The 12,890-nt window shown below is 37.0% G+C and overlaps 3 protein-coding genes across 3 annotated transcripts; 2 read left to right on the top strand and 1 right to left on the bottom strand.

Annotated features, from left to right (window-relative positions):
• The first annotated feature begins 275 nt into the window (after positions 1–275).
• On the top strand, positions 276–4,691 carry LOC110380523 (beta-1,4-galactosyltransferase 4). The gene is made up of 8 exons (XM_064039237.1): positions 276–674; positions 1,140–1,211; positions 1,412–1,474; positions 2,202–2,340; positions 2,894–2,991; positions 3,314–3,497; positions 3,812–3,922; positions 4,418–4,691. The coding sequence occupies exons 1-8, from the start codon at positions 440–442 to the stop codon at positions 4,563–4,565; spliced, it is 1,050 nt and encodes a 349-aa protein (XP_063895307.1). The 5' UTR covers positions 276–439; the 3' UTR covers positions 4,566–4,691.
• A 373-nt stretch (positions 4,692–5,064) lies between these two features.
• Positions 5,065–10,711, bottom strand: LOC110380527 (sperm flagellar protein 2). The gene is made up of 2 exons (XM_021340524.3): positions 7,311–10,711; positions 5,065–7,219 (listed from the first exon to the last, which is right to left on the bottom strand). The coding sequence occupies exons 1-2, from the start codon at positions 10,604–10,606 to the stop codon at positions 5,182–5,184; spliced, it is 5,334 nt and encodes a 1,777-aa protein (XP_021196199.3). The 5' UTR covers positions 10,607–10,711; the 3' UTR covers positions 5,065–5,181.
• A 144-nt stretch (positions 10,712–10,855) lies between these two features.
• LOC110380521 (uncharacterized) lies at positions 10,856–12,362 on the top strand. Its single transcript, XM_021340519.3, has 2 exons — positions 10,856–10,999; positions 11,075–12,362. Exons 1-2 carry the CDS (start codon positions 10,973–10,975, stop codon positions 11,543–11,545), a joined length of 498 nt encoding a protein of 165 aa, XP_021196194.1. The 5' UTR covers positions 10,856–10,972; the 3' UTR covers positions 11,546–12,362.
• Positions 12,363–12,890: the final 528 nt, after the last annotated feature.

Genomic DNA, 12,890 nt, shown 5'->3' on the forward strand with positions numbered 1-12,890 from the left:
TCCCGTAGTACTACGGTAGTACCACGGGCAAGAAAAAACTGTCAATAATTTAGGTTTTTTCTACCCTTTTGTTGTCACAGTTGATATTCATCCTAGAAAGAGAATTGAAATATATATTTTTTAATGTGGATATATTTTGGTACTATTTCGTAAATAGATGTGGTACATCGTCTCCCGAGCCTTTTACCCAGCTATATTGAGGTAGTTTTCGGGAGGCACGATGAAAACCTATTTTCTCATGATGACAGATCATTTTGCCCCCGCATCTGGTAGTTCACAGACGTCAATCTGTCAAGTCATATTTTATATAATTTCATTCACATTTTAGTATCATTATAAGGTTACAAAATTTTAAAAAATCCTGTGTTTTGATAGCAGAGAATTGCTTATTGCATTTTTAAACCTCATCTATGAAACTGGTATCTTAGGCAAGGGAGAAATGGAGCCTCGCAGTACGGAATACACTCGGAAAGCGTGGATATACGTGATATGCCTACTAATTACTCTAGATTGCTATTTCCACGTGCTCGTGTACTACGATGTATTGTTTCCACCACGGGAGAGCTTACCGAAGAAAAGAAACTCTTATCAAATTTTTGAGACACATTATCCAAAGTTTGAGGTGGATGAATATTATATGTATCCACTAGTTTTTAAAGCAAAAGTCTCAATGTGTGAGTACTTTAGTTACCTATATCTATATAAAAAGGTACCAGTCGTTTTCCCGCGGTTTCACCAGCGTCCCGTGGGAACTACTGCCAGTACAGGGATAAAATATAGACTATATTACTCAGAGTTTAAAGTGCAGGTTTCTAACAGTGAAATTGAGTGAAAGAACTTTCAAATCGGTTCAGTAGGAGTATTTCCTCTTTATGATATTCAGTACATATATTACCTATAAAGCTAAAGCTGAAGAGTCTGTTGGTTTAAATCTCAGAAACTACCTGGTCCGATTTGAGATATGGTAGCTTTCGTGTCACCGTTGTTCCGTTGGCGCCCCAAGACGATGTCACTCAGTCCCTACGACCAAAGTCCAGTTGCTTGGTTGCAAGTTCTATGAATGTTAATATTTTGAAAAACCAAAAAGTGCTTTATAAAATATCCAGTGAAAAACCATTTTGTGTACCTATATGTTTCAGGGTACTCATCACATCCATACAACTCTTCATATTATTGGTTTACTTCCATGAAACCCTTTTTCAAAGATGTCGGTATGTATCAATTTTTTTTTATTTACCTATCTGTCCGTAGACATTCTTAATGATTTGTGTATTTAACCCCATTTTATAATAGTAAATTGCTACCGTAATAGTTTAAAAAACCGAGATTCGCATAATGTAGGTGCCCCTTTATATTTTTGAAAAACCTCTTTTGTGCTGATTGAAGATTTCAAAAACTTACTTCGTTTTAGGCGCCGAGGCAAGGCCAAGATACTTAAACGACACGCCGATTTGTAAATTAAATACGTCTTTCGGTGAGTTATTTTCGTCTGTTTAATCCAAGATATGCAATGAACAAACCATCTCTCCTAACCAATTGAAAAATCTGCGGAAAAGGGTAGGTAGGTATTAATGCCTATATAATCAGAATACGATTAAACGATGGTGATATTATCATTAATTATAATTTCGAGTCATCTAGTACGGGATGAACTGCCCTAACTGTACCGTGGCACTTAACTGTCTTCCTATAACATCCACATCAAAAAAAAACTTAACGAATATAAGTATACCAGCATCATTTACTTTCTGTTATTTAAACAGCATTTTGGTAATTTTTATTTACATATTTTATGCACATTGTACAACGGCGGACTTAACGCCTCGGGGGTTTCTACCAGTCCAACTTCGGGTGATGTAGAAATAGCAGTGGTAGGTGCAACGCTTTATTTTGATAATGGGATTATAATAACAAACTTCCTCTGATTTCCAAAAGCACACTATATAAGGTATCGGGTTCGATCCCATCGGGCTGTGAGAGTGAAGGAATAGTGAGTTACACCTGTGTCTGCGCAAATGCATGTGCACTATAATATGTCCTGTGCAGTTGGCTAATTTCCTTTTAGAAAACAGCCGCCATGGTCGATAATATGATCGGCTAGGAGGACATCATGTTCCTAAGTATTCTGAGTATGTCGACACTTTTTCCAAAGCTGTTGTGGAAACATGTTCTTTCTGTAACACAATTCATTTGTCCAATAGCGCCAATAACAGTGGCCAATAAAACTGAACCTAAAGTCGTCGGCATAGAGGAACAGAAACCTGACGTGAAACTGGGAGGATATTATGCGCCTACGCACTGCCGTGCTGTCAGCAAAGTCGCGGTCATCATACCCTATCGGTACGTTAACATATGCACATCTTTGAGCTTTGTTACTTCGAATATACTATTATATACAAAAATGAAACCCGCTTTCCATTGTCACGAGATAACATGAAAACGGCTTGACCGTTTTTGCTGAAAATAATTAGAGGAGAGGTAACTTAACTATAAAAAGTATTAGGTTTTTGTCACGATCCGGCTACAGGACGCGGGTGAAACCGCGGGCTAAAGCTAGTACCTACTATTATATAACTTGATGATATAAAAGGAAAAATATGTACCTAGCATTAAATTCCGCGAGACAATTAATCGAGGCTTTGGCTACTCGACACGTGTAGAAAGACGACAAGACACGACAAGAAATCAAATCAAATCAAAACGTTTATTCACGTTTTTTCCGTCCCTTTGACCCCTTAGCACGAGTAAAATAATGCATTTAACTATCGATCACTTATTACCAGCCGCCCTAAACGTATAAGCTAGGTTTGAAAGCCCGTAAAAAAAACTAGCGTATGTATTTAATAACTGCTGCTAGCTAATGGAAGTCTTTATAGAAACTTTTTCGTTTTAGAGATCGATGTGTGAATTTGAAGAGCCTACTTCGTTACCTCCATGCACTGCTCCAAAAACGGCTAGTGGAGTACAGGATATTTGTTATTGAACAGTTTGGTATGTTTAATTAATTATCCTTATCTACTTGTAATAATTGAAACATCGTGGAAGGGAAAGTCGAAGGAAAGAGGGGAAGGGGTCGTCCAAGGTACAGCTATATCAAGCAAATTAAAGAGAAGATGAATCTTGTGACGGATTTAATAAGGAAGATCAGGAGTTGGCGCTGGATAGGCGTAAATGGAAGGAGCTGCACCGACAAGAGCTGGGCTCTTAAATTGATGATGATGATGATGTAATAATTGAACTCCTCCTTCCTACGCACTGTTTTTTCCTCCTTTCAATGTCATCATGATTTCAATTTATTTCTCTTTCTGTAAAGGAACAGAGAAGGTTAACAAGGGCCGGCTGTACAACATCGCGTTCCTGGAGACGCAGCGGTTCGGCTCGTGGGACTGCCTCGTGTTCCACGATATGGATCGCATCGTGGAGGACAAGGACATCCCCTACTCCTGTCTTCAACGCCCCGAGAACTTCTCACCTAGCGTAGAACTTTATGGATTTAGGTGATCCTATTGTTTCTATCTTGTTAAGTAACAATGCTGTAATGTGACAAAGAAAGACGCTTAAGTACAGAAACTAGCTCACCGAGCGGATCCACCCGCGTCCCTAAGGCACTTTTACTACTGGAAAAAAGCCCATGTCCTTTATCAAGCTCTATACTCTCGTCTATCTATGTGCCAAATTTAATTTAAATCAGTTCAATGATTTTGGCATCAAGCGGGACAGACAGACAGAGCTAATTGCTCACGTTTATCGTAGATGGTAAGGATGTTGTTTGTCTTTGAAAATCATTAGCGTTATTAATGAAAAATCTCAGGGAATACCGATCTGCCATCGGTAGTGTGACGGCGGTTTCTCCGAAGGACTACGAAGCTATGGGAGGCTATTCTAATACACATCCAGAGAGAGAAGAAGAATTCTACAATAGGTAAATGTACACTAAACTTATTTTTAGATTCAGACTTTTTACGGGTTCCTTTTGTTCTGATGCTAGCATCTATTCGCATTTCACTAGCGTTCAGAGGGAACTACATTGTATTACCAGATATTAAAAAACGAAGGATAATTAAAGAAACAAACAAGCGAACTCTTCTGATTTTTACACACAGAGAGTACAGATTTTTGGGTCATAATGTCACACGGAGTTCCATAACTGCGCATTAGTTCTTAGATAGGTACTGACGAGAAATTCCAAAATGAACCAAAGTTCACAATAGTCAAAAAAAATATGAACAAAACACTACTGCCCGTGTGAAAGCTTAAAAACTGCAAACTTTTGAATGAAAGTGGCGCGAGGGGCGAGAGCGACGTAACTGTACTGATACTGCTCAAGTGTGTCCTATGTTCTTAGCTATTTCGAGTCTGCGGACGCTTTTCCCAAAGCTGTTGGGGAACCATTCTCTAACATTTTGTTATTTTCCAGCCCTCAACTCTTTGGGATCCCATCGCCAACGGACCTCAGAAGTACAAAGTACCATCTACTAAATGTCACCGAAGAAAAACTCTACACCCATATCTTAGCAGACGCGAGTGTATTTATTCATTATTTAGGCTACAAACAAACCAATTAACTAACAAACAAAAAATGTTTAAGAGTAAACTGAGCCGAACCTTTACAATTTCTGATAGCCTTTTTTCAACATTTTTTATTGTATGTTTCGATTTGATAATTTGCATGTTGTGTTATTAAATATTTAAAAAAGCACTTTGTTTTCTTTTTATAGGTACAAATTCAGAACTTCATACTTCGTTCGCCTCGGTTTTTAGCATCACCATTTTATCTGCCTTACCTATTCTCAACTAACCCAGTGCCACCTGGTAGGACTGGTTATCAGACTTTCTGACCTCATAGTACTCATAACGACTGCCAAAGACGTTCACATGACAGCCGGGACCCACCAGTTTTTCGTGCCTTCCGAAAGACAGAAGAACTAAACGCTAAATTATAGCGTTAAACGTTTAACGTTATAATTACCTAAGATTAAGTTTCGATGAGTTCATTTAATTCAGATAAAGTCCTATCATTGGACGTTGCTAAAAAAAATAAAAAGTCCAGGTTATTGTAAATTATTTTATTTCATTAATAACATAATTTGTTTGGGAAAAACCCTGTAAATCTGGAAAACAAATAATAATAAAATATACCTGTGCAATGTGCATATTTACCTGTCTCCTTGATACCATTACCTACAAGAAAACCTTCATAACTTCCTCAGCAATACTTAGAGCAGTGAATTTCTTTACTTTATGGAGAAGCACGCAGATAGTTGGATCAGATACGAACCTACTAACATAAATGTCTCCGTTATCCGTATCTACTGCTAAACGGTTCAAGACGTCTGTCAGTTGATCGACATATGGCGTCTTCTCCTTCTCCGGAATGAGCACATAATGCCACGGCAAGCAAATACGTAAAACGTTCAAAATAACTGCTTGGCTGACAGCATACGCCAGGTTGGGATCCTCTTCGGGTTCCACTTTAACCGGTTCCACCTCCTCGACCTTCTCCACCGGCTTCTCTTCAGCCTCAGTTTCATCTTCACATGGACGACAAATAAAAGTACTTTTCACATTAGTCTCGGATTGCGCCATCTTATTTTTAGAAGCATTGCTCTTCTGCAATTTCGGCGTACGGGCACTCTGTGATGACTCAATTTTCTTGGAACTTGCTTTAGATCCTTTGCCTTTCTTGCCTTTACCTTTTTCTTCGGGAGGAGGAATATATTCTAATTCAATTATGGTGGTTCCTTCACAATAGTCTACTACCTTCTTTAAAATAGCATCGATGAATTCTTTTGTGCATTTATTAGCACAAGCTAGACATTCATCTTTGTACTGTTTGAATTTAATTAATTTACAAACAACTTCTTCACACTCTTCGGGCTCAAAGCAAGTTTTTTTGCCAACAGCCATAGATAAGGCTGTAACAAAACCTTTGATAGGATCAGGATTTTTACAAAATGCTAACAAAAACGCCGAGTAATTCATCATGTTTTCCTCTGTTTCGAATAATTCAAACAAGAAATGCTTTATCAAATTCTTTCTCAAGTTCTCGTGTTTATTTTCGGGATCAAAATCTTGTTCAAACCAAAGTTCTTCTGCGATAAAGTCATCTCGGCTAATCAACTCTGTGGATGTGCGATCGTGACATCGAAACCGTTTGCGGATATCCAGTAACTCGTCAACATCGGGAAATCTTATATTCAGACAATATATTAGAAAATCGCGCCAATCGACATACACCGTATCTCCAAATAGGAGGAATGTTAATTTGGGTACTTCCTCGGGATTAATATTTATCCAAGCCTCCGGAAACAGCGGGCCGTCGCAAGTCTCTTTTCCAAAGAAAAAGAAGTCTTGGAGAAGGTAAATAAAAGCTTGTTGTAAAATGATTCCAGTTGGTGCAACAATCTTAAACTGAGATCGTAGAGTGGCTAGTTGACTAATTTTGAAATCCATATTCCCAACCACTTCACTGGCATCTCCCGTGTCCTGTGGCGGCTCCGGAGGAGCGAACTGTAGTAGATTAGGATCGATCATAAACGTATCGTGTTCAAGAACGAGTGTTTCTTGTATTCTTCTACCATTTTCGACAGCCATTTGTAAATATTTACAAAGTCTATCGACAGATTTTATCTCATTTACATAATAGGTATTAATATCGTTTTGTATTTCCATAAAAGATTTATAAATATGGTCATTGAACAGTTTCATATCGCGATAGCATTTATATTGAAGAGCTTGCATTCGCAGGTTCGCTCTAAACATTTCTCCATTAATACCCATCGTCCATTCATCAATACATTTTAACGCATTTTCTTTAAATACCTCTTCAGCACATACGGATTCCTCAGAAACATTTTCATCCTTCTTCTTTATAGGTGGTTGCATTTTAGCTATTTCGCTATACTCCCTTGCTATTAGTGAGCGATAGGAGTCATTTGTTTCCTTTATAACTTTTAATGCAAATTTCACATTATTCTCAATAACCAAGTTGAAAGGATTATTATTAAAATCGATTTCGACATTTTTAAGTTGGAGGTCTTGGAATGCAGCTTTTAACTGTCTAAACACCTTATCTTCTCCGCCTTTTTTACTTCCAGACGTCTCGTCAGTTTCCCTGAAGAGTTTTGTTAATTCTTTAAATCCTATCCTTTCCGTAGTAGGTAAATGCTTAATCATGGAAAAATAAAAATCATGAAGTGCTTGGAAGGTCAGCATTGATCTGAAATAATCATTAATTGATTAACAAATTTGCGACATTGGTCAGTTAAATAAAATAACAAATTAATATAATATAGAAATTAGAATATTACCTGTTAAGCTCTGTTTGCATGCATGATATGTATGTGTTTACCAGAGTTGTCAGTTCTTCCATAGTCCAATTGTCAGCTATAAGAGCGAGTCTTTGTTGTTCAGCGTGCAATTTTCTTTCATCACAAATATGATACAATCTATCTTGTAGCTCTTTCACACGACAGTGCCATTCATTTTTTGTAAAATTTATGTCACGCCAATCATTTTCAAAATCGTTGTAATCTTTTTGGAAACGAGACACAAGATCTTGTTTATTAGAGGGCAGTGTAATTATTTGTTCCATTTTGTCCTTAACGTACCTTGCATAAGGTATCAAACAGTTCATCTGCAATCTTTTTGCGAAGAATAGTTCTTGCATGTCGTTGATATATACTTTCTCGATTTCTTGCCAACAAGTAGCTAAAGCTACTCCTATTATCTGAGGAATAGGCAGCTCACCATAATCCCAATCTTCCTCCCCAGCCAACAACTTTATCTCGTCAATAGTAAGCGTTTTGCTGATAATCTCTTCCCCAGCTAGTTCTTCCATGACAGGCTCGGCATCATCAGGGAACTCATCCATCGAGGGCTCCTTCACTACCTCTAAAGACTGAACTATTGAACTTTTACTCGTTCTAGAACCACGCATTTTATCTCTTGATTTGCCATCCACAACTTCTGGTTTAACAATTTTTGACTTAGTCCTTTTATCATCTGTAGATGGGAATTCTAGGGCGCTGAGAACATTTTCACCAAATAATCTATCACATGATTTTAATGGCATCAAATAATCGCCGATGATATACTTGCAAATTTGAGCTAACAATTCTTTGTCCATCACCTCATAATACATGCTATAATTAAGACCTAGTACAGCATAGAATCGATCGACTAGCTCAGAATTATTGTCTGTCAAATCCCATATTACGAGTTCCTGAAGAATGTCTTCAGTTCCTTTTAGATGTATATAGCAAGTGAAATAACTTTCGAAAGGTTTGTCAACTTTCTTCTTGTGAGGATTACTTACGAGTCTTGATACTCTCACTTCTTTATGAAGATCTTTTTCTTTTTTACGATGGTTCAGAATAATGTCTTCTAAATAAATGTCATCCCTATCTTCCAGATCGCTTTCATTTGGTGGTGAATTGCCAGAAAAAGTTTCTTCTAGAATTTGTGCTTCTCGGTAAGAATTTGGATAGTTGACTATAACAAAGCCATCAATGTCATCTTGGTCTTTGAGATACTCAACTATCATTGCCGCTAAAAGATGGTCAGTTAAAGGATCACCTATACCTAAAGATTCATAGGCATATCTCCCAAGTTCGGCAGGGTCGGACAGTTTTATTTCTTCCTCTGGTATTGTTTTCGGGGTTTGCGTCTGTTTGGAATTTGCTGGAATTTGTCCGAGCATAGAACTGACAGCCAGCTCACTACTTCTGCTCGCTTCGTCATCAATTTTCATAAATTTAATTAGTTCTTTGTCTTCTTCTTCTGGAGCAGCCGCCATAAACTTATCAAATGATAAATCAATGTCAGTACAACCTACCAATTCAGATTTAAATTTTCTCAAACAAAAGTTGATGGCAGTTTCTAGACGAACAACGTGAATTTTTCTTGATTTCAAGAGAGTTTGCATTGGCACAGTAATAGATCTGTCCGGAAGCCCGCGCAAAAGAGCTCTGGATTTGTACGCAGGCAAGTTAGCTGGTGGTAAAGGTGGAGGATAAGGATATTTCATTCCCAGCAAAGTGTACACCATATGACCTAAAATACGATTTCCTAAATATTCATATTTTCTTTCTTCAGATTCAGGATCATAATTTGGTAATAATAAATCTAACGTCCATGGATAAGAATAATCATGATACAACTTAAATTCGTTATCATTTAAAGCTTCTTGGCGATCCAATTCAAGTCTAACGATTTCTTCTTCTGTGGGAGCTGATTCCTCCTCAGTTCGATCTTTTAAAATATCTTCCGGGGGCTCCAAAACATCAAATATTGGCTGCTGTTTATAATACAAAACTTTCCATTCGTGTATAAAATGGTCTGGAATGTCATCACCTCCCATCAGTTTTTTAAAGTATGCGTATTTTGTCGCGTAGTCTACTAGGGATAACATCGTTTCGTAGCAAATTTCATAATAATGCAATCTCTTTCGTCTCATTTTCTCGGCATACAACTTCTTGTGAAGCATGTTTTGTCTGTCTCTTTCGAAATCTATCTCTGCCATTTCGAGCTGTATTTGTTCTTTCACATTATCAAGAAACTGGTTGAACTGTAGTTCTCTTTGTTCCGCAAATTCTTTTTCAGCTTGGATTCTATTCTTGACTAAATTGCGTGCTTGCTGTTTGGTTTCCATTATTTGCGTGCACATTTGCTTTTCAAACTGAGATAGTTTCATTACTTTTTTGGCAAGTTCTGTATCAAGCTTAGTTTCCTCTTCAGCAATAGAAAGGTCCCACAATGAGCCACTTAAAACATGTCGAAGTTGTTTTTGAAACTCTTCAGAATCCGACTTCTTACGCATTCTGCTATAAAGATTATCCATGTAGCCTTTCGCCCAATCAGAACTAGTAATTGAACTTCTCTGTTCCAAAGCTTTTTGTTCCAAAGCAAGGAGCTCTTCGTAAGTGTAATCTTCAAATTTACAAGGATACTTTAAAGCAAACGTATCCATTTCTTTTTGCTCTTTACCGGACAGTTTCACTGGTAATGCAGGTTTAAAACACAACGGAGTGTTTGCTTCTTTAATGTTTTTTAGCATTTTCGAATATTTGTGTCGTATATAATCATATGTATCTTTTACTTGCTCTGATTTCTTCCTTTGCCATTCTATAAAATGCTGTTCATTTAGAAGAGGCTTAGACAGGTTATCCACAACCGACTCTTCTTCTTCAGGGATGTTATCTACTTTAAACCTGTGTCCCATTTTCTCTATCAAACCAGAGACCATCTTTCTTTCTCGTTTAATAAAGTTCGTTCGATCTCTTTTATCCAAGTGAAGAAACATTTTGTAAAAAAGACGAAGTATTGCAGAACCCTTGCCATCCATTATGTTTTCTAGATCGGTAGCACTCAAGTATACTTCTAAGTCCGATAACCATTCTGATAAATATTTCCAATTGCTTTTAATATCTTCTTGTGCACAACTAGCTCTTATTAAGAAATGCTTTTCATCGTTTATAACGTTATAGCTGTTCAGAACACCAGCAATCACATAACCGTTTTTCATCATGTCTCCAAATTCGTCGGCTTCCCATGATATTGGACGCTGTAATCTTTCGGTTAACCACTCTTTCAATATTTCAGCCATAATTCATTACAATTTATTCGTGTCGTATCTTTACATCAAAATTCATGGATCTGTAATATTTCTCAGAAATAATTACTTGACCCGGTATTGACAATAGTTTGTCAATCTGACGCATTTGATATAATTGAGAATTTTTAGAAAAAGGAAATACGAATTTGACGGAATTTTTATTTTTTCCAGAAAATCCATATAAACTTTTTACTATGGCTACGCTACGCTCGCTTTTTATACCATTGCTATGGACTTTTTTTTATTACTGGCAACTCATAATTTGTAATTGTCATTCCTTATTATGACTTTTTTGTGATGTTTATTTTCACTGTTTTCTATGTATATTTCTTGAATTCTGCCTAGATCTAATCCAGGATGAAATGTAATGAATTCGAAAAAAGTGTATGTACTATTTGCGGACATGCATCCTAGATGAGACAGCAGATCGCGTCAATAATTTTGTTGCGTTGTTCACAGAAATCTCGCCACATGAACTTGGAGAATTTGGATAAAGCCTTGCACGACTTGGGCATGCTGAGTGCAATAACCGAAGCGCGGCGCGACTATTTGCGCGAATCAAAGACTAATTACAGCGTGATGCGTCTCAACACACGATACGTTTCTAACGTGACCGTGGGCTATTGTATGAAAAGGGCCACGAACAAAAACAGACTCTGCCCGTACGTATTGCCCATTAGACACAGAACTAAGAGTGAAAACTCGGATGCGATCGGTAGTGACGTGAGCGATAGCGGGTGCGAGTTCAAAGCGAGTTTGTTAGAGCCGTCGACGAGCGGGTACAACCACGAGTGCGGGAGGAGCCCGGCCAAGCGCTGCCAGTCGCTGGAGAACCTCAACCTCGCCGCAGAGGTGCCGGCGCGCGGCGAGCCCTCGCCCGACATGGAGTGCGTCTCCACGCGCATCCAGAAGCTGCAGGTCGATGAATGACATCACTCACACGCAACCACCTCTAAATCTAGTGTGATGACCTTCGAATCGTATTTACTCTAAGTTAGAGTGGCGGAGGTTAGAAAAATAGAAGTAGTATTCAAGTGATCTAATTAATGTTGAATAATGTATTTTTCAGTGTGTTTATACTGATGCATGGATAAAAACTGTAGAAGCTGATTCTAAATGTTCCTAGGTCCTCGATGTACTTGAGTTGATTTTGCATGTATTATCCACCCCATCGATAAATGATAGTGCAGCTACTTTCATTAATGTTTAAGCGAATTGCTCAAAAAAATATTTGGAATTGGTACAAATGTCGGATACACTTTGTGTGTATCTGATTTAGATTATTATTTTGTGAAAGTTAATGTGTTTATTAACTGTGAGAGTTTTAATGATTTCTATGGTTACCCTTAAGATAGTGGCCGTGTTAGTTGAGAACAAAGTCATTTTGTTTTGGTCTAAGTCACATGTGCACTCTTCGTTTTACATAATCCTTAATCCATAATCTTACTTGTTTTGAATAGCAATTGTCACATATTCCATATTTTTGAATGAGCAATACATGTTTGTGTAAATTTTAGTGTCTATTAACAAGTGTAAAGTTAAAGAGATAGGAATAAGACTGTATGAAGATCTCAAAGCATCAACAAAATTCATGTCATGTTCAGTTTATATAACAACATATTATTTATTTGTCATCCACGCTTTTGTGACTTAGAAATAGATACTTATGTTTGTTAACATATTTTGTTATTTTGTTCTTATTAATTTAATAACAAATATTTGAAATAAATATTGCTTTGATTAATAATCCTCATAGCGTTTTATTGTGAAAAAAATAAAGTTTTTCTTACTACTTCTCTGTCCATGAAGCAGACACGTTAGTTAAACAATTGGTGCGAAACACTTATGAGTTATGACTCATGAGTTACGCCTATCTCTTATAGAACATATTTTTACAAGCCTTTCGCAACATTGCAATATTAATGATTTGAATATCTAAAATAATCATAACTAGCTGTTCCCCCAGATTCCATTATAATAAATAAATACAATATATAATTAAATAAATAATTAAAAAAATAAACTATACACGTCATTATGTTTATAATTTAATTTTAATCGGTTTAGTACTACTGGCGTTTCGATAGGTAGAGTTACATTTATTAATCCTCGTTAATTAGTTAAACATCACCTTTAAACTTTCAGTAATAAACATTAATAAATGGGGATCGTCAGGGTAATGTGGGTATGCAAAAATCATAATGATGCTCTTATATGTTTGGAAAAAACCTTTAATCAATTTGTGTAGGCTTTTAACTAAAGATATGACTTTTAA

This window comes from Helicoverpa armigera, chromosome 18 (genome assembly GCF_030705265.1).
Source record: "Helicoverpa armigera isolate CAAS_96S chromosome 18, ASM3070526v1, whole genome shotgun sequence".
Classification (NCBI taxonomy): Eukaryota; Metazoa; Arthropoda; class Insecta; order Lepidoptera; family Noctuidae; genus Helicoverpa; species Helicoverpa armigera.

What these genes read in the sequence shown, in the direction of transcription:
- LOC110380527 (XM_021340524.3), bottom strand. Translation starts at nt 10,606, where the DNA reads ATGGCTGAAATATTGAAAGAGTGGTTAACCGAAAGATTACAGCGTCCA. An exon ending in ATGCAAACAGAGCTTAACAG is followed by an intron (nt 7,220 to 7,310) that starts GTAATATTCTAA and finishes TGATTATTTCAG; the next exon opens with ATCAATGCTGACCTTCCAAG.
- LOC110380523 (XM_064039237.1), top strand. Translation starts at nt 440, where the DNA reads ATGGAGCCTCGCAGTACGGAATACACTCGGAAAGCGTGGATATACGTG. An exon ending in ATTTGTTATTGAACAGTTTG is followed by an intron (nt 2,992 to 3,313) that starts GTATGTTTAATT and finishes CTTTCTGTAAAG; the next exon opens with GAACAGAGAAGGTTAACAAG. An exon ending in GAAGAAGAATTCTACAATAG is followed by an intron (nt 3,923 to 4,417) that starts GTAAATGTACAC and finishes GTTATTTTCCAG; the next exon opens with CCCTCAACTCTTTGGGATCC.
- LOC110380521 (XM_021340519.3), top strand. Translation starts at nt 10,973, where the DNA reads ATGAAATGTAATGAATTCGAAAAAAGT. An exon ending in GTAATGAATTCGAAAAAAGT is followed by an intron (nt 11,000 to 11,074) that starts GTATGTACTATT and finishes CGTTGTTCACAG; the next exon opens with AAATCTCGCCACATGAACTT.